Source organism: Myotis daubentonii, chromosome 17 (assembly GCF_963259705.1).
Source record: "Myotis daubentonii chromosome 17, mMyoDau2.1, whole genome shotgun sequence".
Taxonomy (NCBI): Eukaryota; Metazoa; Chordata; class Mammalia; order Chiroptera; family Vespertilionidae; genus Myotis; species Myotis daubentonii.
Genome location: NC_081856.1, coordinates 36,650,045 through 36,672,255, shown reverse-complemented (window position 1 = coordinate 36,672,255; position 22,211 = coordinate 36,650,045). Strand labels below are relative to the sequence as shown.

Sequence of the window (22,211 nt, the reverse complement as noted above, 5' to 3'; positions counted from 1 at the left end):
TACCATGCAGATAAAAAGATAATGTCCAAACATCTTAGTCTTTGCACATAAGGCCCTCCTGGCCTGGTCCCCATTGTGTTTCTCCACTCAGCTGAGAGAGTATCTCTTAAAAAGAAAAACTGGTGAGGAAAAAAATATCTTCTCCTCCTTATCTCTTTTTTTCTGCCTGGAATTCTGAAAGATGTCTGGAGGTGCAGGAACAACCATCTGATCATAAGATAATAAGCATCAGAATGACAACCTGAGGATGGCAGAGCAGAAAGAGCAGAAGTGCTTGGTTCCCCAAAAGCCATTATTTTAGAGGAGAACCTATGATAGCAAACACCTATCTCTGCTTTTTATAATGCAAGCTCCTACTAACACAAACAACTATAAAACCAATTTTGTATTATTTGATGCTGGAGGCATTCTCAACTGATACAGGAACATTCCGGTAAAAAAAAAAATAATTATATGACAGTATCAGTGTTGATGACCAGAGACACACACAAAGTTTAATAAAGTTGAATTGATTGTCTTGTTGCCATAAAGGAAGTATATACCAGGGAGAACGGAGGGGTATTTCAGGAGGAGGGTGTTGACAGGGACTTTTTATGGGCGTTAGACTTTTCTTAGATCATCTTGTTAAGAGTTTAAGGAAGTGGGGATTTACTCTGAATCCCGTACTCTCAGAAGACAAAGGTAATACCATGGTTGGATATGTTAATGCACCTTATCCAGGATATAGAGGATACAAAGTGAGATTAAGCCTGTAATTAACAAGTCAAATAACAAATAATAAAATAAACAAAATAAGTTCTCTTATAGGAGTTAGAAACAGAGTTCTTCATTTATTCTGTGGTTTGTTCCATGTTTCTGTTTGTCTCTGCTTAGACGTAGTAATACAGTGCCCTTATTTTCTCTTGTTGCATCTTGGTGTTGGTGAAATGTTCAAAGGAGAAAGAACATCACAGCCTTATTGTGAGCTCCAGACCACCTGCTAGGGGCACATCTGGCCCACATGGTAGCTGGCTCTAGAGTAGTGAGGATGCTTTTGCTTTCATTGCCTGGTCTCTCCTATGATTTATAGGATTACACATCAACTCTTTATACAGACTTTTAAAATCCAGTTGTAAATATCTACTTAGGAATAAAAAGAAAAATACTCCCAAATATCCAGATGTGAAATGATGAGAATCTGAACTAAGACTTGGCAACTAAATCACATAGGTAGAGTTTAAAATACATTTATGATGAATCATAATTGTCACAGTGAAGTAAATTTTAGGACCAATTAGATGCATGTGGAGGAGGGAAAACTGGGGCTGAATTTAAGTTTTGGAGCTCGGGAGACTAGATGATACAAATGACTAACTAGAATAGGAAATGGGAGAGATCAAAGAAACTGGGAGCAAATATGGTAAGTTTGGTGTTAGGATATAAGTTTGAAAATAACTTCATGACATGTAGGTGGAAATTCTCCAAAGGCATTAGAAAGATGAGCCTTGAGACACAAAGCAAGAGGCTAGGATGAGAGAAAATTGGGATTGAAGGATATGAGAACCTCAAAAAAGGGTTTATGGACTCAGGTGTACATTGGTCTGACTCAGCAGTATAAATCACAAAGCTCTTAAATATTACTTCAGAGAAATACAGTGTGTCAAAAAAAGTTGACTTGTTTTGGAATCTTATTAATATGGCAAGTGAAATTGTGTTCATACTCTCTCATTCCTATCTCTTGTATGAAATTACCTGAATAGACATATATCATTTCTGGTCAGCCCATTATATCCACTTAGCTCTTAAACTGCATTATTGTTTATGTTATATGTTTGTCTTTACTAGCTGTGTCTACACCATTATCAATTAACACAAAATCTAACCTATAAAAATTCTGCTTATTTTATCCTCTAAGGCAGCAATTTTCAATCCACATGCCATGGCACAATGGTGTGCAACAAGAATTTTTAAAACATGCAATACCGCCCTGACTGGTTTGGCGTCGGCTTGAGGACTGAAGGGTCCCAGGTTTGATTCTGGTCAAGGGCATGTACCTGGGTTGCGGGCACATCCCCAATGGGGTGTGTGCAGAAGGCAGCTGATCGATGTTTCTCTCTCATCGATGTTTCTGACTCTCTATCCCTCTCCCTTCCTCTCTGTAAAAAAATCAATAAAACATTTTTAAAAAATCTTTAAAAAATAAAACATGCAATACCTGACTATTTAGTCAGGGACACTGACCTCTTTCCCCTTAGATTGTCAAATAAAACAATGATAACAGCCAACATAACAGTAGCTGTCGAGTGTGAATAAATCAAAATTATACTTATTTTTTGGTCAGATTGGTCAAAAATATAATATATATTTTTGGTATGCTGCAGAATTTTAGTAATAGTTTGTGTGTGCCATGAGATAACGGTTGAAATCGCTGCTCTAAGGGGGTGGTTTCCAATGGATGTTTTGTCCACCTTGGTGCTTGACACGCTTTCCCCTGTAACCAGCATAGCCCACAAGCCTGTAGGTTCTTAGGAGCTGCTGGTGACCATCCTATTTTGTTATTCAGACCAGAAAAGGCCTCATTATTTGTGTTTCTTTGTATCAGTGCCAAGAGGCCCCAATGTTGTGGCTGAAAGCAGGTCCCCTGCTGTGTTTCTGATAAGTTTTATCAAAAAGAATATGACTCTTCTATCTACTAGCCTCAATTAAAGACAGACCTGTTCCTTTCTTCTCTTTTCTCAGATTTGCAGTGGAACTTGAAATGGGGTGACTCACATAAAAATTCTTATCTTCAACTATCCCTCCATGTATCAATTAAGAATAATTAAGAAAAAAAAACCAGAAAGCTTGAGAATGTTGGAGAATGTTTGATTTTGCAAATTTGTTTCTTTCATAAACATAGTCTATAGCTACCCATATAAAAGAGAGCCATAAACTCAGACCCACCAAGCCAAATCCAAACTGCTGCCATCTTCCATTTGGGAAGTACAGTTGATTTCTAATTCATTCTAACTTGAATATCTTTAGGTTGGATTTGTACTCTCAAAATGTGACACAATCCCCACCATTCCCTATTTTTCTTATGCCTAACTACATCACATATTTAATTTGGAAGTGCAATCATAGCTTTGATTCTGAAACTGCTGGTCTTAATTTATGTCATTTAAACATTTGTGACAAAATAAATCCTATATGTCTGTTTACCTTTGTCCAGGCAAAATTAAATGCACAGTATCTAGCACAGAGCAATCATCAAATACATAGTTTGAATGAATTCATTTATTTGATTATTGAATAGACTTTAAGGCTGTATGAACTTCTTTTTCTGTAATAAATTTGCATAGGAAATATCAGAATTTGGTCTGCTGATGGTTAAGAAGCTTCCAGTATGTTTGATGAATATTGAATCTAGAGATCCTGATCCGTGAAACTTACACTGTATTTGTTATATTAAAGAAACTTCCTGTGGGTTGAAGAAAATCACATGTTCCCTCTTTGTGCATAAAGCTGTAGTATATATTACCTCATTGAATTCTAGCATTGTTTAGTGTGTATTAATGTATCCATTCTATATTAGGTAAAATTGAAGTTCAGAGATATTAAGGGATTGGATTTCAAACTCAAACAGGTCTTTTCTTTCCCCGAAGGACAGTTGTCCTTCTCTGGTTTCTCTGAAACATTAGGACAGTTGTGTCCAGGTTCTTTGATAAGAGAACACATCCTCAGTGATACCTGGCCGGTTGGAATAAACTTGAGGATGAAGGTAAAGCTGACCTATCCATCCATCCACCCCACCTTCCAACTCACCCTTCCATTGGCCACCACACAGACAAGGTAGATGACACTCCTTCTCCTGACTTTCACTTCTTTTGCCTTCATGCTTTTGGACTTTTTCCCCAGGTTCAGGCTTTAAAAATACTTTAAAGCACTTGCCCCTGTCTTCCAGGCTCTGTCTCTTCGAGGACTATCTCAGGGGCCTCCCATAGAATATAACTGATGTCAAGAGAAAATATTGAGGAAACACAGAGGTGCTTTAAATAATACTAAGGATTAGTATTCAGCCACATCACAGGATAAGCTAGTGTTGCAATATTTACTTGGGAGACTGAATCACATACACATGGAAATGTGAACTGAGTTCCACAATTCTCTCAGTCATTAGGGATTCCTTTTGGAACGCTGGTGCTGCCCATTAAGAAAGTCCCTTTTATCAAGAGGAAAGCAGAAATTCAAAATGTGTCTGGTTCAAAAAATATTTTAGACCAATTATCCTGATTGTAATAATTGGACTCAGTAGTCAGTGTTTCGATACTTAAAAAATGGACTTGAGTCCATCAGCCCTGTTCTAAGCTTATAGCTGTATAATTTTTCCTAAATTGAGTCACAGGTGGGTACCTAAATATTCCTTCAGGTTTAATGAATGTGTTTTGAGAACCAGAGAGTAAAAATATTGAATGCAGGGAACTAGAGTATAAAGAAACAACTTGAAAGTCCATGCTAGATTATTTTAATTATACCTGCTAGTACCAGAGAAGAGGATACTTAAGCCTACTGGGCATGTGACATTCCTAAAATAGCACTTATTAAACCTTATTAATGACTATTAAAGTTAGGGTGGCAGGGTTTATTGATGGTATCTCTTTAGAAACATTGTATGTGAAACATTGTATAGTATTAGCAAAATCTCATAGAATATTGTTGAAGACTAGAGGCCTGGCACACAGACTCATGCACCGTGGGGTCCCTTGGCATGGCCTGTGGGAATCGGGCTGAAACCGGCAGTCCAACACTGTCTGCTGCTCCTGCCTGCCGCTCCTGCTCATCCCAGGCCCACTGCGCCTGCCATCACTCGGTAGGCTTGCTGCCGCCCCACTATGGTCTCGGGGCTGCAACAGCCGGTCGTGAGCCCTGCGTCTGGTGCCCCTCGGTCAGCTGAGCGGCGCTCCTGCTATGGGAACACACTGACCTCCAGGGGGCAGCTCCTGCATTGAGTGTCTGCCCCCTGGTGGTCAGTGCGCATCATAGCGACTGGTCTACCGGTTGAAAAGTGGACTGGTTGAACAGTCGATTGGGCTTGTATATATATAGATGAGAAAAAGACAGTCTGAGGACTGTCCGACAGAAATTCACCGTTGTTGCAACAACTGTCTCAAAATGTGAACTCTGAGACCTTTTCCAGTCTCTCGACTCAGATGCATTTTACCACAGGCCATGCTTTGCCAGGGTAATACTAAATCCCAGAGAAGCCGTCTTGCAACACTTGGCTATCATTGTACAGAGATAAGATTTGATCGCTTAAAAACTATGTATTTCTTAAAGTAAGCTGGCATGTCAAAATATATCTGGCTTATTTTGCTTTTTCACCAAAACATACTATCTGTGCCATACATATATCAACATGACTTGGCTTCTACTCTACTACAGAAGGGCACGCTCAAGCCAAAATCGCCAGTGCACAGAACGAACCCTGCTTCACTTCTTCCCAGACCCTCACAAAAAGAGCCGTCCTTCAAACAGGCTCATCTGTTCACCAGGTAAATGTTTTCAAACCATCTTTTACTGAGTGTGTTCAGATTTTAAAGTGTTTCCATTAATCTAAATGAGTCAAGTATTGTGGCCATTCAACACTTTGAAAATGTGGCACAGGGAGATTTAAATAGTTTGTGCAGTGTTAGATAACTCAGGATATATGGGGCAGCGTTTATTAGCTGAACATGGTGAGAGATAAGCCATACACCTTTAACCGTGAAGCTGTAATGACTTCTTAGAAGTGTAGACTATGTAGATTATATGCCATCAATAAGCTGTGAAGCTCCTTGAAGATTCCCGTAGGGAAATCCAAGAACAGCAAGTAAGACTGCAACGTACAGGAAAATTCCTTAGAGAGGCTTCTTGTTGGGTAACCAGATGTTAGGTGTGACTTTTCCTCTGGTCTTGGAATGTTGGCCAAGCTCCAAAGGCCATCAGCAATGAGCACCAGACCATGTATTCACGACCTGCTAAGAGATTCTGACACCAATTTTGTGATGCTGAGTCCATCATCCACCTCCAGACTATGTAAGGGGGGATGGGTGTGATGAAATTGGTTTAGAGTTAAAGAGATGGCAGAATAAGTTATAAGTTATATGTCTGTTAGCAGTGAAAATACTATTTAATAGCTAATTAAACGAACCCTTAAAAAATTATAGAGATGATTTCCTTAGAGAAGAATTGTGAGGTTATTGCCAGACAACACTGCCACTGCCCTTCTCAAGTCATATGAGGGTGATTTCAAAAAGCCAGTTCAAGACCTTCACAAGTTCCCAGAAAAAGCCAATGCCTGAAGTGAGGGGTGGTCCAGGAATGCCCAATCTGGAGCAACATGGGCTTCACTGGGTGCCCTTCCCTGACTACGGGACTGGTGTGAACCCTATGGTAGGTGCTGGCCTTGAATACATTGGGAGCTCCCAAAGGGATGTGGAGATCCTAGCTAAGGTGCAGAGCAGTCAGCCTGTGGAGGAATCACTTACACCGAGGGAACTGGTAGGGGGATACCCAGGGGAGGAGGAATATACCTCCAAACGCCCCCAGAAGCACCAATCAATAAGGAATGGTTAGGTGTCTGACATCCTAGAAGGCACAAGTGATGGCTAAAAACTGGATTTATCAAACACCCCCCCCCCCCTTATTTCCTCTATGCTGCAGCTTCCCCCTTCCCCTCCAGCCTTTGATGCAGAATTATGGATGGGGGAGGGAAAGAAGCCAGGCAGTTTGGGGGAAAGTGAAGAAGCAGCTAATCCTGTCCTCTGCTCCACTCTAGGTTAATCACCTGAGTTAAGCCCAACCAGCGGGCTGGAAGGGTATTGGGGAGGATGTGGACGTTTTAAATTGAAAGAGGGTTTGAAGTTCTAACCTTAGGTTAGATCATTTGGTTTATTGTCTTAAAAATTACAGTGAGCACAAAACTATGGAATCTTAAATTTCATGCAGGAGCCGGGGAAAACAAATCAATAGAATGGGTTTGCAGAGGCAGTGGTGTGGAAAAAGGAAACTCTGAGAAAAAACACCCTTAAAAGTTATAATTGATTTTAGAAATTGGTTGGAATTGAAGCAAATCCACAGTCAATCTTTCTTATACCAAGACCTCACCTCTGTTCTTGCCTACCTGACCAACCCGCACATCCACTGGATTTGGTTCTTCTGCCTTGCCCCTTCATTTATTTTACATTCCATTATGGTTTCCTGATTTCTATATTTGGTTCTCTGGCTCTCTTTCTGTCCCTGCTACCTCTACTGTATGATTCCACACATTTCAGGGTTTGATGTGAAATCCAAAATTAAATCCATTATCCCCTTATTGACCCATACCTGGGGGTGAGCCCAGTTCCTGGTCTCAACTCTTTCAATTTTCCTTTGTCCCAAAGAATTCATTAATGGGACTGTTCCTAGCCATGATCAGAAAAATGCCATTCAAGTAATAAATATAAACTAGCCAAACCAGCACAGTGACTTCATCAACCTCCCAACAATGAGGGATATGGATAATTTCTGCAGAATCATTTTCTGATACATTTACCACTTGTTTGTATTTTAGCACAGTGTTGTATTTATACCTTGAAAAGAGTTCTCTATGCACATTCAGATATACAAATGTTTATGATTCAGTTAGCCCTGCAATGAGCTAATACTTTTATATAATCATTTCAAATCTTCACAAATCCATCTTGTTCAAGTAGGTATTATTTTACTTACCATGATTACAGTTAACTTGAATATTATTTGAACAGCTAAACCTCTCTGTTTATTTGAAAATTCTACTTTTGTCAGCTGTTGGTTAAACTAAACAGCCATTTCTCTTTTTATTCATGTACTAGAGGCCTGGTGCACGAACTTGTGCACCAGTGTGGTCCTTCGGCCTGGCCTGCGGGATTGGACCGAAACCAGCTCTCCAACATCCCCTGAGGGGTCCTGAATTGCAACAGGGTACAGGCCAGGCCAAGGGCCCCACCGGTGCTCAGGGCTGTGGAGGGACACAGGAGGTTGGCCAGCTGGGAGGGACCACAGGAGGGCTCCAGGGCATGTTTGGCCCATCATGTTCAGTCCCAATTGGCCAGACCCCAGCAGCAAACTAACCTATTGGTCAGAGCGTCTGCCCCCTGGTGGTCAGTGCACGTCATAGCGAGTGGTTGAGCAGCCTTAGCATATCATTAGCATATTATGCTTTGATTGGTTGAACGGATGACTGGACGACTGGACAACCGGACACTTAGCATATTAGGCTTTTATTATATAGGATAGTCTAATGACAGCCAAGTATATTTCATTCTGGCTCTGCCCTTCAGTCACTACATCTGATGCTTGAGGCTACTGAAGACTGAGAGACAGTCTGAAGCCACGAATGTTCACGTCTGACGTTGGCATCAGTATTTCTTGCTTGGGGAGGGTTGAACTCAGATTCCAAGTAAGCTCAGGATCCCTTGAGTTCCTCTTTCCTTTATCATTTGGTTTTTCAAGTCTCAGAAAGAAGAGTAAATTAGCATGTCTACTTTGTTGCTCAAACTTACTCTGTTTTCAATATAGCTGTAATTTTCTCAGAACCTCAGCTGGGATTCTGTCTTCTGCTCTGGGGGGCTTGTCTACCTTTATGAGTTGATTTGTATTAAAGGGGAAAAAGATGTCGGGGCAGAAATTTTGTGATGTGTGTCCAAGAGCAGAGGTGAGAAGAGGCAGAGGACAGTGTGGTGTTTTTCCTCAGCCTTGAACTCAGGCTGGATCTGATCTTGCAGGAGAACATTTGTTGATGGAAGGTGAGAGCCAGTTTTCATAGGAATCATTGCTATACACACAGAGCATATGCAGTGGTTTACAGAACCAAGGTTAGTATGAAAGGTGACACCAACGAGGGGAGAGACGTGCATTTTACATGGAGCAAGGAAAGAAGTGCAGCTCTTTTTGGTAACTCAAAGCTTTGCACCTTTTGAACTCTAAAGAGATGGTATTTGGGCAAAGCTACATTCTCAGGGTGTGAACTGGCAGCCATGGCAACTAGGAGCTGCTGTCCTCCTGTGGTTCTGCATCAATCAGTGTGGGGGTTGAGGTCCTGGGCAAGGCGATACACCCCCAGGTCTGCAAGAAATAACTAAAGTGGAGGCTGAGGCCCTCTGGTTAGACAGGTGGGTTGGCCAGCCAGTGAAATTGGGTGCGAATGTTAATGAGACTTCGTTGTGTCTGCAGATTTTAATTCACTTGGAAATAGAAATATTGCACTTTGCCTTAGGGCACTTTGAGTTAATGTCAAATTATTGGCAGAGAAAAACCACCCTTTTTGTTGCACTTCCATTATTTCAGCATATTTACATCTGACATGTTTTTCTATAATCTGATGAGAAAGACTTTTCTATTCTGTTTTATTGTATCAAACAGAGGAGATTGTAGATGAGTGGCATCCTCCTAGAGTTGACAAAAATGTGGAAGAGTTTGTTTTTAAACACCCATAATTAGAGTTGTGACATCAGAAAAGCGAGATAGAAATTACTTTAATTTTAGCATACACGTAAGCTTGGTTTTATCATTTGGGGTGGTTTTAACTTTGAATGACATATGCGTATGTGTGGGGGAAGCTATACACGTTAGAGCTCAGTGTTGCTGAAGGTTATAATGTGACCCTGTAGTCTGGGATCCAATTAGGCTGGGTTAGGTTTCCATCTATGCTTATGTGCCCAGGTCCTTGGGCACACTGCACCATGATGTGCACTTCTAGGCAAGGCTCTGAAGTCAGACTGCCGGGATGCAAATGATAGTTAACTCTGTGCAAACTGTGTGACCTTGAGAAATGTGCCCATCTCTCTGCGTCACAGTCTCCTCATTTGTAAAGGCAGGATAATCCTAAGAATTCATAGAATGGAATTGGAGATCAAATGAGACAAACCATACAAAGCTAAGAACAGGGCCTGGTATGTGATTGTTCTCAATTCTTTTATGGTGGAGTTTCTTCATTTATAAAAGAGAATATGTAGTACATACCTCGTGGGAATCTTGTGAGAATGATATGCAATAATGCATGTAAAACACTTGGCACAGTGCCTAGTATATAATAGATATTCAATAAGTGTAATTGATTCTTATGACTGCACATTCTCAAAACAGGGAATCCTCTTTTTGGTATTATGTCTTTAGAAGGCAAACTAAGATTTTCACAAATTTCTGGTTGGAAGAAAGGAGATGATCTAATTCATGAAAGCAGTGTCTGTAAAAGATCGTTTCTCAGTGAGTATCAGTGCATTTTCATTTGAGAGCCATCTTTAAGGCCCTCATAGCTCTTTATCTGATTTCTCTTCCCCTAAACTAAGGACCATTTCCCTGGGTGTGCACTCCCTCCTTATCTGACCAGCTGTGGAAGTCTCCCCAGAATGTCAGGAGATTATTAACAGCCAGGTAAGCAGAAAGCAATGTAGAGGTGACTGCTATTGTCACCTATTTTTCAGGATTTTTTCCCCCAGTTCAAAAGTTAGGACACTAATCCCATTCATAAAGGCTCTGTTCTATAATCCAATCACCTCCAAACTCCCCACCCACAAATACCATCACCCTGGGGTTAGAATATCAACATATGAATTTCAGTGTGACACATTCAGTCCATGACAGTATTATGATTCAAAAAAATATATTTTTTTTATTGATTTCAGAGAGGAAGGGCAAGGGAGAGAGACATAGAAACATTAATGATGAGAGAGATTCACTGATTGGATGCCTCCTGTGCGCCCCCTATTGGGGACTGAGCCTGCAACCTGGACCTGTGCCCTGACCTGGAAAAGTACTGTGACCTCCTGGTTTATAGGTCAATGCTTAACCACTGAGCAACACCGGCCGGGCATGATTATGATTTTAATGCTTGATATTTTCAGAATAAATTTATTAGTTTGAAAGTAAAACATAGCCCAACTAAATCCCCCTTTGCATAAGCACTACCTGCCTTTAGATTGTTATTCTGCTCTTGATATTCTCTTGTAAATGAGTTAATCTTTCATAGTTGTCATCACACTCTGTCTCCAATCATCCTATCCCTTATCGTTTGAATGCCCCCCTTTCTGTCTACCCACTCTCCTCTTTCATATCCTGCTACTCTTTAATATTCAGCTCATATTCCACTGCCTCTTCAAGGTCTCCTCTGGCTGGCCTAACCGGGAGTGATTTCTCTCTCTTATGAACTTTCTTGGCAACTATTGTCTGTGTTAATAATTAGGGAATTCCTTCCTATTCAGTGGGTTGTCTTTTCATTTTGTTGATGGTTTCCTTTGCTGTACAAAACCTTTTAAATTTGATATAGTGACATTTGTTTATTTTATCTTTTGTTTCCCTGGCCCAAGGAGATATATCAGAAAAATATGCTATGAGAAATGTCCGAGATTTTACTACCTATGTTTTCTTCTAGGATTTTTTGGTTCAACAATGATACATCTGATAAGGGTTTAATATCCAAAGTTTATAAAGAACTTATAAAACTCAACACCAAAAAAAACCCCAATTATTAAAAGTAGACAAAGGACCTGAATAGACACACAGATGGAAAAGAGACATTTGAAAAAATGTCACTAATCATCACAGCATTTCTCAGTAAATATTTGTGACTTGATATGGTTGAAATTCCTTGTTTGAAGTCTGATTAGTAATTGTTAAAAATGTTGAGTGCATATCATGGGCCATGTATCTTATAACTAATTTTATGTGTAATTTAATTTAATCCTCACAGTTCATGCATGACTTAGAAATTTCTATCTCCATTTTACAGATGCAATGATTATATGCTGAGTCAAATACTTATGAATTTCATAAGAGAGAATGAAGAGAACAAAGATAAATTGCAATGACAGGATTATTTATGATTCAGTAGTATAGATAAACAACTTTTATGATTACTAAAGTTTGTGCTATATATTAGAAGTGTAAAAACTGACACATATGCAATGTCAGCTCATTGAGATTTTAGACAAAAATCTCTGATTAGAAATATAATGAGTTTCAGTTTTGGTGTTACTTTCTGATTACGATATTTCTGATCTACCATTCTAGAAATCCACTTAAAATTGTAGCCCTGATTGTACCCCAAAGCGAGGATTTGATGCAATGTTACCTTTTGGAGGTGCCTTCAAGATGCAGAAGTAAGGAAGTTGGAGGGTCAGACAAGAAAGAAAGAAAGGTTAATGAAGGATGTGTTTTTGATGTGGTTACCAATATGGAGAATGGGAGCTTAGGCATGCTGAAGATCCTATAAAGAACCATTTTTGAAGGCCTCTCAGATATATTCCAGCAGAAGAGGAGAGGCTGGAGCATTTGTCCATCGGTTTCCATCCCTCACTGTAATAGTGTTGTCCCTAGGGACATTGAAACCCTTGGCTACCTGTGCTCCAGCTGAATGTCTTTGCATAGCTTTAGAGAAAGCTGTGAGGCCGAAACGCACAGAGCCACCTTCGTTGCTGTAGACAGAAGGGTGGCAATGTGTGAGGAACTGTCCAGCACAACTGTGCTGAAATCAGGGGAGCCAAAGAGAAGATGCAGCACCAAGCTCCACAGGTGGCAGCTTGCACTGGCCTATTTGCATAGAATCATCTGCATTATCTAACCTTTTATAGCTAGTTTACCGGCAGAACTGGCAGGTGTGTGGAGTGGGTGGGGTGATCACATTTAATGGATTTCATGTCAGAGGAAACAGTATTGCACCATGAAGCTGAACATATCCAAAGGTCAGTAGGGAAAAGTGAATGGTACTTGAGATTGAGGAGGCCTACGACTTTCAGTGTCTACACACAATCATACTCTTAGTAGTTATTTTCTGTGGTCTAGAATGCTTTCTCTTCATTAAATTTAATTCCTCAATAAGCACATTCATTTATATCCATCAACAGATAGTTGTGGAGGGTCCATTATGTGCCAGGTAATGTGCTAGTCACTGCATTTTATTGATCATGGTGAGCAAAAATGTGCCTTCATTGATTTTTATAGCATTTTTTGGATATTTAGGAAAGAACAATATGCTACTTAGTAAAATCCCACTCAACCAGTCACCTGGGGGAATTGAGGAAAATGTATATAGCTGGAGGTGCTACATGTCATAATCTAAGAACACATGTTCTATAAGGTAGACCCTGTTAGTGGCAGCAAACCTGTTTTATTCTTGAATAGAGATTCTAAGAATCCTCTCTTGTTCACTAAATATTATAGTGTTTCAAGTGCATTTTTTATTTTATTTTTCCCATGTTCTCCAAGTGTGAAAGAATGAGGTCATTCAAGCAACGCTTGGGATTTACGTAAGCAAGAGTTTCCTTTTATGTGGAAAAATGAGCTTTATCAAATGGAGTCTGTTTACTACAGTAGCCAAATCCACCTCTGCACAAAACTGAACTTCATGGCCTGTGTTTTTTGACCTGCCTATTCCAGGTAAATTGGAGATTTTGTGGAATTACAGAAGTAGTGGGAGAATCTGCTTTACAATAATACACAGCCACTTGAGTTTACTTTGTTTATGTTCAAGAAGAGACAGAGATATTTGGAATAATTGCTTCAGTGTTGCCCAAACTTCAGCCACTTGTTTTATGCTCATGGCTTTTGTCTTACCCAGTATCAACATTAAATGAACTCATTAATATAATTGACATAATGTATTTGATGAGCTAGTCATATTTGCTCCAATATACATTAAGTTTATTTTTAGAATGGAAAAATGTTGCACTGGCAGGGTGGCTCAGTTAGTTGTAGCATCGTTCCATACACCAAAAGTTTTCAGGTTTGATTCCTGGTCAGGACACATACCTGGGCTGTGGGTTCAATCCTCTTTCAGAGTGCATAAAGGAGGCAACTGATGAAAGTTTCTCTCTCTCTCTCTCTCTCTCTCTCTCTCTCTCTCTCTCTCCCCTAAAATTAAATTTAATAAACATGTCCTCATGTCCTTAGGTGAGGATTTAGAAAATCAACAACAACAAAAGGAAAATGTCTATCTGTGTATTACTTATAATAATCTAAAAACACCATAGTGATTGATACATGTTGGGAGTCTGGATTAAAATTAGGTTCTTCTGGTCAAGTGGTTTAGGGTCAGGTTACACCAAAAATGGAATAATTTGGAAGAAAACGAACACTACAGAGCCAGTTTTTTAGTTTGATGCTTTATTGCTCACAGTACACAGATTGAAATAAGACACACAGTTTCCCACAGCAAAGCTCATAATACTGTACTTTCTTAAGAGTCCTTGTTCCACAAGGACACAATGATTAATTCCCAAGTGATGAAGTTAGTCAGCATAACTCTTTCCAAAATTGATAGAAGAAAGAAGCCAACACATTCAGAAGCACATTATAAGCAACATGCAAGTCCATGATGTTGTCACAAGTAATCAGAAGCTAATCGATACATGCTTTTCAATATCATATTTAAGCTTGAAGTTTACGTTTATAAAGAGACAAGGTCCCTGAGCTAGCTCCAATCTCTATGTTTAGCATAATTGGATAAACTGGCAATTGTTGCTAAGGTCCCCTGGAAAACATACACAGGTATAAATAGTTTAAAATATATAGTGACAATATAATATAGAAATACATATATATATATATATATGTGTATATATATATATATATATATGCACACACACATACACATACACACTATATATATTTTGCACTTGTAAATTAAGACCATGAGAATATTTTTAGAATTATAACACTTATAGGACAAATAGTGTACTATATTTTCTATAGATAATAATTGAAATTCACAAAGTTTTGAAAATTAACATAGCTGACCAATATGCCTTTTAACTCTATACTCTAGCGTATGGGTATTTCCTCACCAAAGGTAAGTAGGTCTTTGACTTCTTTTACTTGTCCTTTACTTAGAGATTTATTGGTGGTGGGAATATTAAAGGATGAGCTGCCTTCCTTAATTACTCCTTCATGAAACATACTTGCCTAGGACACATAACCTTCATGTCCAGAGCCTTGCTCTAAGGTTTATCTGTGTCTCCATGCCCTTACTCATTTTATTTCTCCCACATGGATTGTCTTTCCTTTACTAGTAACTATCTAAACCAAGTGCATCTTTGAAAGAAGTCCTATCATTCCTACAACGTCCTCTTTAGTGACCCCAGGTCCCATGGACACCCTTTTTCTTGGAGGAGATCACTTGTTTGTACTTCTGAAAACACAGAATTTGGCTTCCAGTTATGTATTTTGTATTTCTGAGTTCAGTGTTAGCATTAAATGATCATCTCCTTGAGGACAGAGACAATGTTCATCTCTATTTCTAACTACTAAAGTAGGTGGTTTTTAAATTAGGGCCTGATGGTGCAGTTGAAATTGTCAAGCATCGTGCATACCTAAGGAATCATACTGACCACGATCTAGCACACTTAATGCAGTGTCTTGCTCTCGGCCGAGAGAACCGTTTAGAAAAATAAGAAAAAAATAAAAGTAGCTATCTGATTGTGCAGACAGATCTATAGGCAAACTGGGCATCAGCAGATTTTAAAATGTATTCCGTAGTTTGGGATGCATTGATTTGTTCATTCATTTAGCAGATACTTAGGGACATCATCTAAGTTGAGATAGTTTGTGAAATACGAAGATGAAATAGACTTACCCTCAAGGATTTTTCCATGCAGGTTGTTTATTAAGAATTATGTGATGAACAAAAGCCTAAAGCCTCTACATGGGGGACCAGGACTCAGGGGCTTTTAAGTTGTGGTCAGATTACAGGTGTCAAAAATCACCTAATAAATGAGAATCTCTTAGGGCAGGGCCAAATAAAGTGCATTTTAACATAAGCTCCCAGATCATTCTTCTGTTTACCCAAGTGGGTGTGGTTTATCAGTCCTGGCTCAGGAGTAAACATCTGGCCTCCTGACTGGGGCATTGGTGCCATTTCAGGGGTGTAGAAACTGCTCTTCCCAACTTCTGGATTCAGACATCCAGTTATAACTGGGGGCGTCTCTTTCTACTGCCATGTTGAGTTTGCTTTTCTTTTCTGGAAAGCCTCCACCTTTATCAACATCAATCTCTAATATTCTTGAGAAAGTTTATTCTCTTGTTTTGCAAGTCAGAGAACAACCACATGCATACAAATTAGTCAATTATTCTGCAAGGAAAAAAACAGTCACTTATAGTTGTTGCTTCAGGGCTCAAATAAGTTGCAGAAGCTCTAGCCAACTCCATTGCTTATCCCATCCTTTTAACTTTTATCATTAATTATCAAAGTACTTTCACGTCCGTTATTGCAGTTGAGAGCCTGTGGTATGGACTTGAACCAGATGCTCCTTGATGAGGGTATACAGGCAATCGTGTGGATTTGTTGTTTATTAGCCATAAAACTGCCTTTTGTTTTCTTGCTGGATCCAGATGTGACAGTTCTGACAATGGCTGTCCAGCTGTACTATTTCATCCAGTCCCTTCTGGAAAATTACATTTTCCAGATGTAATTTCTAAAACATAAACCAGTCACCTCAGGTTGGATTGACGATGAATGTGCTTGGTGTCCAAGAATGTAAATAGGCCCGACAACACTGTATGCAAACACTCACAGCCATTCCTTTTACAAGCGATTATTTGAATATTAAAATTGGAACCATATAGATCTAGTTCCCATCAGCATGGTCCATTTGGTGCTAACCATCTCGGTAACAAAACTGTTCCCCAATGTGCAACTCTTATAAATGAGGTTTTCTGCTGAGTGGTTTGAGATTATACTTATAGACCAAGCATATGAACAAAAACATTACAGGGTGTCACCTCACCTCCACCCCGCCCCATGTAATTAATGAACTTAAGAATTAAATGAATCAATGTAACTAGTTCATAAAATGGAATTACAATACTTAAAAATGATCTTTATATTAAAGTCATCCTAATGTATTTCTAAGTGGACTTTTAACAATTGTTTCTTTAAAACATGACATTTCCAATTCATAGGCTAAATATTGCCAAGCAGTTATCTTGAAATGATATCATACTGGTCTTGTTGTTTTTGTTTTGTTTTTTGGTGTGTTTTTTCATGGTCTGTGAGCTCCTCAAGATTTGGAAAAGCCTTTTGGTTTCTGCAGAGATTTTTCACACATTGAGTGCTCTTTTATTGGTTCCTCACTGAAACCTCAGAAATACCAAACCTCTTTTTTGGTTTTGTGAGGAAACACCCATGTTGAGCAGCTAGCTTCATTCTACACGTGACCCCCACCATAAAAACGGGGGCATAAGTTAAATAGAGATTTTAGAGGCATCAGTTTTTCCATCATTTAAATATGATTTTATGAAAACACAAAGATGCTCAGAACAACAACACATTTTTTTAATAAATAAATATGGTTGAAAGGATATTTACACTTTTACTTAAGATAGTTCATTTTCAGGATTAGCCTTAGCTGAAGTCAGATGAACTGCTCTGCTCTGAGGAAAGGTGATGTTTATGGAGGAATAAGATTTGATGGGAGAGGAGGAGAAAGAGAGGAAAATACCTAACACAGAAGTCTCTTAGACATCGTCATGTGTATTAGCCTGAAAAATGTATTTGCTCAGCCAAATCTTGGTTTTGATGGATATTTACATTAGACAACTGGATATAAATAGAAAATGAATTGCTAGAGGTTTTCATCCTCTGCCTCTTCCAAGGGGAACAAGTGATTCCAAACATTTGGAAAATCTTTCCTTTGCACCTGGGACTGACCAGTTGTTTTTGGATGCCCTCTTACTCACATCTAGTTTCCTTACTCTATTCTTACTTCGTTCCTTTATGTTCCATGTAATATTCATAGAATTCACAGTCATAGGTAAACTATTTAAAATTTCTTTTTTCTCCAAAAAGTTAATATTTTCTCTCTTCTATCATGTCTTCAAATTTAACATAGTTTAGGATGATGTAACTCTGATTCTTTAAGAGCAATCTCGAACTCTGTGACTCAGCTTTATTGAAAAATTGTCTTACTATTCCAACAAGTTCTTCTGGAAATTAAACGAGTCTTCATTTAAGATTTTGTTATATTCAACTAAGTTTCATGGCTACAGTTTTCCTTTGACTTTACCAATTGTTTAACTGAAACTGTCCATTTGTTTTGAATATTGTCAAGATGTACTGTTCTGTGCATTTAGCCTGTTTACGGTTGAATCTAGTTTGGACTTTTCCTATTTCTCTCCAGCATTTAGAATAGTTGTGCTGAGTGAAGCTCTAGAAATACACTCACAATACTGATGGGGAAGTCTTGTTTTATTCATGATCTGTGACCTTTACCTAATTACCTCAGGTACAATATCTAACCAAAGACACTCAGCAGTTAATGAAATTGGGAGTAATAAATAAGTCAAGGAATTTTATTAAGAGGGTTCCTTAATAATATTACTTCACTCCAACAGCGAATTTTAATCTAGTTCTTTAATTTTCATTTGATGGTATATTAAGTTTTGATTATTTATGGAACTACTTTATGATTTAGCACAGTGTGAGAAAGAATACTTTAAAAAGTTGTATCTCTTTTGTGTAAATCAGATATCTATTGGACATTGCATGAGAACCCTTAATTTTGTTATGGCATTTGCTTTACAGCAGAAATACTGTGTCCTTTTGAATTTCCCATATGGTCTAAAACTAACAGATTGTTAGAAAAAAAAACCTTTTTTTTTTGGTTAATCCTCACCTGAGGATATTTTTTTCTATTGTTTTTTTTAGAGAGAGAGAGAGAGAGAGAGAGAGAGAGAGAGAGAAACACATAGACTGGTTGCCTCCCACATGAACCCCACCAGTGGTGGGGAGTGAACCCACAATCCAATATGTGCCCTTGACTGGGAATTGAACCTGAGAGAGACCTTTCAATACATGAGCTGATGCTCTAACCAGTGAGCACAGCGGCCAGGGTGCAAATAACTTTAAAAAATTAAAATGGAAAAACTGAGCACATATATTAAATTTCCAAAGGCGGGAAAGGTGTACTCTGTTCTGTGTATAACATGAAAGACAAATTGTAAATTTTTTTAACATCTGGTATTACCACCCTGCAGAGCATATATATATTTTATTCTGCAGGGCATGAAGCTGAAAGAATTTTAATCATCATGCTGGCCTTAATAAAAGAAAAGAAAAAAATGGCATTTTCTCTCCCTGGTATCTACACAATTTAGGGAAGCTGCATTGATCCCTGACCCCTGGTGTTATCATCATTACAGGTGTAGTGAAATTGTGATGAAGATAATGTTGGTTAAGGGCCTATCATCATGCCTGAGACATCGTTAGAAGCTCAATAATATAAGTTCCTTCCCCTAATGAAAAAAAATTGGATATATTCCAATATATCCCTTTGTTAAGCAGTTTATTTACATGTGTGTGTCTGTGTTATTATGCACCTGCATGTGTGCTCATGTGGTTTGGGGTTGGGTCCCTCTGGTGCTTCCAAGATTAACATTTAATTTAGGATGCAAGTCAGTTAAAATAGGCTTCTTAGTGTCATGCAGATAGACGTTTAGGGTATTTATATAAATACTAGAGGCCTAGTGCACAAAATTTATGCATGGGTGGGGTCCCTAGGTCTGGATGGCGATCAGGGCCCTCTGGCTGCCAGCCAGGGCCTCCCTTCCCTGGCTGCCAGCTGCCAGCCAGTACCTTACTTCATTCCATGCCACCCCCTGGTGGTCAGCACATGTCATAGCAAGCAATTGAACTCTCGGTCTCCTGGTCAAACTCCCGTGGGGACACTTTGCATATTAGCCTTTTATATATATGGATTTGCTTGCATTTGTTTACTGACACAGTGACAGGATATGAATGTCTTCCTGGAGTGGATGAGGCCAATTTTTACAAAAGCATATCCTGAAATGAGGTTCTGGATGGCAAAGCAGCATTTTAAAAAGTTTCCAAAACACAATGTCTTCTTCATTAAGAAGGTGGGGCGGGGTAATTATCAGTAGCAATTAGGTTCCAGGAAAATGCACAAAAAAGGATACAGGCTGGAGAGGGAACATTTTAGCCTATGGGACACTTAAAAGTACCCAGTACTTTCTGGCCCAGTCATTAAAAATTAGCTATTACTGTCATCACCAAGGGCAATTTATACACTTGGAGATGCTGATTGGCCAAATCTCAGTAGGTGAGATATTTGAAAGGGAGTGAAGTAAGACCAGACACTGTCTTGGGCAAATTCACATTCATGGCTCTCTAATAATCACTGATACAGACTAGCAAGTCTAAATCATAACTATAAAGAGATACAGATTATGAGTTGAAATTGGTTTTAGCTCTATTGAAAATAAAGCCAACAGCATTTTGCATTGCTTTGATTTAGACTCTGTAAACAAAATATCACTAGCAGTTGAAAAAAAGATAAAGAACCTACAAATAACAAGCAGGCAGCAAGGAAAGACAAGTGTAGACAAGTTAACATCTGTAGGCTATATGTAGTGATCAGAGAGGAGTCACACTGATAGAATAGCAAGTAAGCTTTTGAGAAGGTTCCCATCCTTTAAGCTAGAGTCAGTTAGAAGGATTTATCCACTGATATGGCTCAGTACTTTACACACAGCAATATTTACTCAAGGAGGATTTTCTTTCTTAAAGTTTCAGAGACAAGTAAAACCTTATTTTAAATACTTGGTCTGTCTTGGCAATACTTTTCAATATTAATTGTGTGTTCATTTGTATTTTCACAGTTACTTAATTTGAATAATTCTCATATCTAAGCCATCACTTGGGAGGCTCGAAGAGTTGATAAGAGCTGGATTTACCTAAAAATTAAATCTACATTTCCTCCTCATTTGTAATTTTGACTATTGTGTGGTTTATGTTACATTAAACTTGAAATGATGGCTGTCTACTTTGTAAGATATAAAAATCATCTCAAAATTTTATAAGAATCATGACATTTCCTTTTGTATTTGTTTTAGTATAGTGAACATATTTGTCTGAAATCTCATTTTCACTCAATAAATATAAAATATTTTTCTATTTTTTCTGTAGTCTCAGATATTCATGATATAGCACTGCACTTCGTTGAAATGCTAAATGCAAACATTTAAGCATTAAATTACCAAAATTACCAAACATTTAAGCATTCACATGCTGCAAAATTACCAAATACAGAGGGAGGCAAAGTAGGCTTAACAGTTGTGAGTATGCAAAACACAGAGTTTATTCTTGTATTATTATTTATGAATTATTGTATTATTTTTCCATATGAACAACTGTAAACCTAATTTTGTCCCACCCATATATAAATACTTTGGTGGGAAGTGGAGAAATCCCATTTGGTAGAGTTATTATAAATAATGTAAATTGATGTCTAGATTTTATCTAAACTTGAACCCCCCGCCCCCCAAATAAAGTGAATTTCTCAAATTAAATGCGAAGGGCTACACTCTCAATTTCCACCCTTTGGCTCTTTCAAAGGTCTGCTTCATTTTTTGTGATATTAGCTTTGTGACACTAGAAGGAAAATATGAGTCATTCTGTGGGTTAAAGTATCTTGGGCCAGGATTTGTTAGAGCACTGGAAAAGACTACCTGCTCTGTCTTCCCCTATGAGTAGCGGCCTTTTCCTCTCTTGGGTTGCTAACTGCACAGATTCACTTTATGGTCCATTTTCTTCTAACTCATGAGTCAGCTTTGGCTAAGGGGTATTTCAGAAGCCAAACAGGTGTCATCAAAAGTCACTTTCGTGGCAGACAAATACGTGTCGGTGACAGTGACCTCATCATGCTCTGTGCTGAAGTGGTCTGACTCCTTAATGACACTGTAATTTAGGGCCACACTGTAGCTAGCGGGTTTCTCCATGGGCTTCTGCTTACAGTTGCAGAGTTTCCTGAAGGCCGCGCGGAATTTCTGAGACATGAGGTTGTAAATCACTGGGTTGATGGCACTGTTGAGATAAATGCAAATTCTGCAAAAAAGTAAGAACCAATTTTCTTGGAAAGGGCTGGAGAGAAATGAGTTGACGACCACAAGAGTCCGGTAGGGCATCCATAGAAGGGCAAACAGAATGACAACCACGGCCAGCATCTTGGTGACCTATGGAGAGAGACATAGAGAGAAATGCCTGTAAACACAAATGAAAACAAAGCAAAAGAGTGAAAACAATACACCCCCCCATCCCAACCTTTAGTTCCGGAGGTGTAGTTTGAGACAAGGACTTAAGGGTAGGAAGTTTATCTGGGAGATGGTCCCAGGAAGCCAGATCAAGGGTATGGAGGAGAGTGTCACAGAAGGAGAAAAGCCCAAGTCAAGTGTGTGTTACTGAGAAGGTT

At 38.8% G+C, this 22,211-nt stretch overlaps 1 protein-coding gene across 1 annotated transcript in view; it reads right to left on the bottom strand.

Moving 5' to 3' along the window:
* Window positions 1–21,567: 21,567 nt before the first annotated feature.
* The window catches only part of TRHR (thyrotropin releasing hormone receptor), a 33,827-nt gene continuing 33,183 nt past the window's right edge, over window positions 21,568–22,211 (bottom strand). The window contains exon 2 of the mRNA XM_059672834.1: window positions 21,568–21,975. Within this exon, the coding sequence (XP_059528817.1) occupies window positions 21,568–21,975 (408 nt within the window). The remainder of the gene's footprint in view (window positions 21,976–22,211) is intronic.